General features: G+C 36.3%; 1 protein-coding gene across 2 annotated transcripts in view; it reads right to left on the bottom strand.

Annotated features, from left to right (window-relative positions):
- Positions 1-401: 401 nt before the first annotated feature.
- Positions 402-2,465, bottom strand: part of GATM (glycine amidinotransferase (L-arginine:glycine amidinotransferase)) — an 18,586-nt gene continuing 16,522 nt past the window's right edge. For both annotated transcript variants that reach the window (XM_011992105.1, XM_011992104.1), the window contains exon 9: positions 402-1,503. In XM_011992105.1, the coding sequence (XP_011847495.1) occupies positions 1,391-1,503 (113 nt within the window). In that variant the 3' untranslated portion in view covers positions 402-1,390. The remainder of the gene's footprint in view (positions 1,504-2,465) is intronic.

The raw sequence follows: 2,465 nt of genomic DNA on the forward strand, positions 1-2,465 counted from the left end.
CTGTATAGGACTAATAGGTGTTTCTGTAATGGATGTAAAAGGAACACCAGGATGTAAAAGAGTTAAAGGTGTTAGTAAGGGTATGGTTGAAACCTGTGACTCATTTCAAAGTACACAATCTATGCAGATTTTTCACAAAAAACACATTCAGCAACTTAAGAACAGAGACCCTTCCTTTCCGGGGCCTAGGATTACTCCTTATACTCAGAAGATATTCAGATATTTTTGAATGAATGAATGAATTAATAAACAAAAATCTGACTTTGCTAAGCATTGCTGAATGTAAGTATTAGGTTTACTTTTGTGATGAATATGTTAATTATTTTAGAGAATCAGAATTCTGTATCAAGAGCCACATTCCTATAATTTACTTACACTAAAATGACTAGACCAATGCCAAATTCAGTCTGGAACACAAAAGTTTATTAGAATAAAAATACACATACGGTATCAACACTAAAATTATTTCACATCGCATATAGGTTTTACCTCCATTAGTTTTTTTTAATGCTTATAAAGTCTATGCTCTAAATAATTTGCACATTTGTAAACAAATCTTAGATTACCAAAGATGCAGTGTATCTATCAGATATTGAATATCAAAACTTAAGGATGGGAACTGATAGCGAAATCCAATTACACTAAACATTCCTGTAAATTTTTGGAAAGCGAGGAAAAGATTAAAATAATTCACTTGAAATGAGGTAAGATGTATATGAAAAGGTTTTTAGTAGCATATATCACAATGTTGAGATGAGAATATTAAAAACATTCATGGAAAATTCACTTTGATGTTTTGCATAGTCTAGGTTATTTTTTAAAAAACAAAAAATTAAAAATTACCCAAATTCCTTATTAGAAAGAGACAATTACCTGGTTCTACTTAGGATCCGTGTATGTTCTAAGTCTTTCTCTCCTTTATAAAAAAAAAGAGATTATCTGATTCTATTTAGGATCTGTGTACATTCTAAGTCTTTCTCTCATTTAGAGAAAGACATTCTCAAGTCTATAGAAAAGGAAAAAAAAATTAAGATTAGGACCAACATTTCAAGCTGCCTTTTGGAAAGAAAATTAAAAACAGAGGTAGATGGTTAATTATTAGTGGCCAAGTTACTCAGGTGACTAATTTTTGTCTTGGTACACATTCACCAAAATTTTATACTTGAAGCCAAATAGTAAATAACTTTAGGAGTAGAGAGTAATACCTAGCAGAAGTTATTTTCTTTATGTCAAAGAAAAGTAATAGAAGCAAACCAGGCTTACGACCCCTGTTAAGGAGATGATTGTTTAAAGCACTACAGTTCATGCACTTTTCAAAGCAGGATAATGAACCTTGCCCCTAAGCTTCTTAGGTGTATCTGAGGCCAGCCACAAGCTCCATCAGGCCTGTTCAGTCCAAGTAGGACTGCAGGGTGCCTCGGCGCCGGACATCGCAGGTCCAGCAGTGGAAGCCTCCTCCCAGGGAATTGGCATTACGAATGTTAACTTTAATGGTAGTGATACCTGCATTGAAAGAGAGATGAGGTCAGTTAGATGGACTAACACGAAGATTCTCCTAGAGAAGGTAGGCCTACAGATTTGGAGGAATCTTGTGGTTCTAATCCTTAAGGATACCCAATCCAGAATAGTCTTTTCTCTTCCAATTTTATTTTCACCAACTATATTTCATCTGCTAATATAAAATCTTCTCCAAAAAGTCAACAGAGAACTCTGAAGTTTTGTTCTATTGACTATTCACAAGTCAACAGACTGAGCAGGTATACCTATCAAATGTTCAAGATGGTCAAGTACTAAAATCTCAAGGCCTTTTAGAATTACACGTTAACTACTTTGTCAGACTGTTTCTAATTTTACCATGTTACTTTAATAGGCAAAGCAAAATTTAGCTGACCTGAAAAGTTGACTTTACATATTCACATATAAGGAGAGTTTACTGATACAGATTAACTTCACCAGGCCACCATAAGGAAACAATGGAACACAGCTGGTGTTTTAATATCTGGGTTTGTATGGTTATACAGGTACCAAAGCAAATCCAGCAATCAGTTTAATCTGGTACCATCTGTAATAACAAGGCTATGATGTGCGGGGCCTATTTAACCAATGGTATTTAGGAAGAATCTGTTGTGTTAGACATAGTGGGGTTTTAAAAAGAAAATCTATTCTTCCTCCTCAAGAAGCTAATTATTTTGAGAGGAGGATAGGCTACAAAGTCACTAAGGGTCCATTGGTATAGCCAGGGAGAGGACGGTGGCATGAGCCATTCAGAAAGACTTTCCTAGTCGGGCATGGTGGCTCACACCCATAATCCCAACGCTATGGGAGGCAGAGGCGGGTGGATCACTTGAGGTCGGAGTTCGAGACCAGCCTGGCCGAGTCACTCTCTACTAAAAATACAAAATTAGCCAGGCATGGTGGTGCATGCCTGTAATCCCAGCTACTCAGGAGGCTGAGGCAGGAGAATC

The sequence above is a fragment of the Mandrillus leucophaeus genome, unplaced genomic scaffold, assembly GCF_000951045.1.
Source record: "Mandrillus leucophaeus isolate KB7577 unplaced genomic scaffold, Mleu.le_1.0 Scaffold402, whole genome shotgun sequence".
NCBI lineage: Eukaryota > Metazoa > Chordata > Mammalia > Primates > Cercopithecidae > Mandrillus > Mandrillus leucophaeus.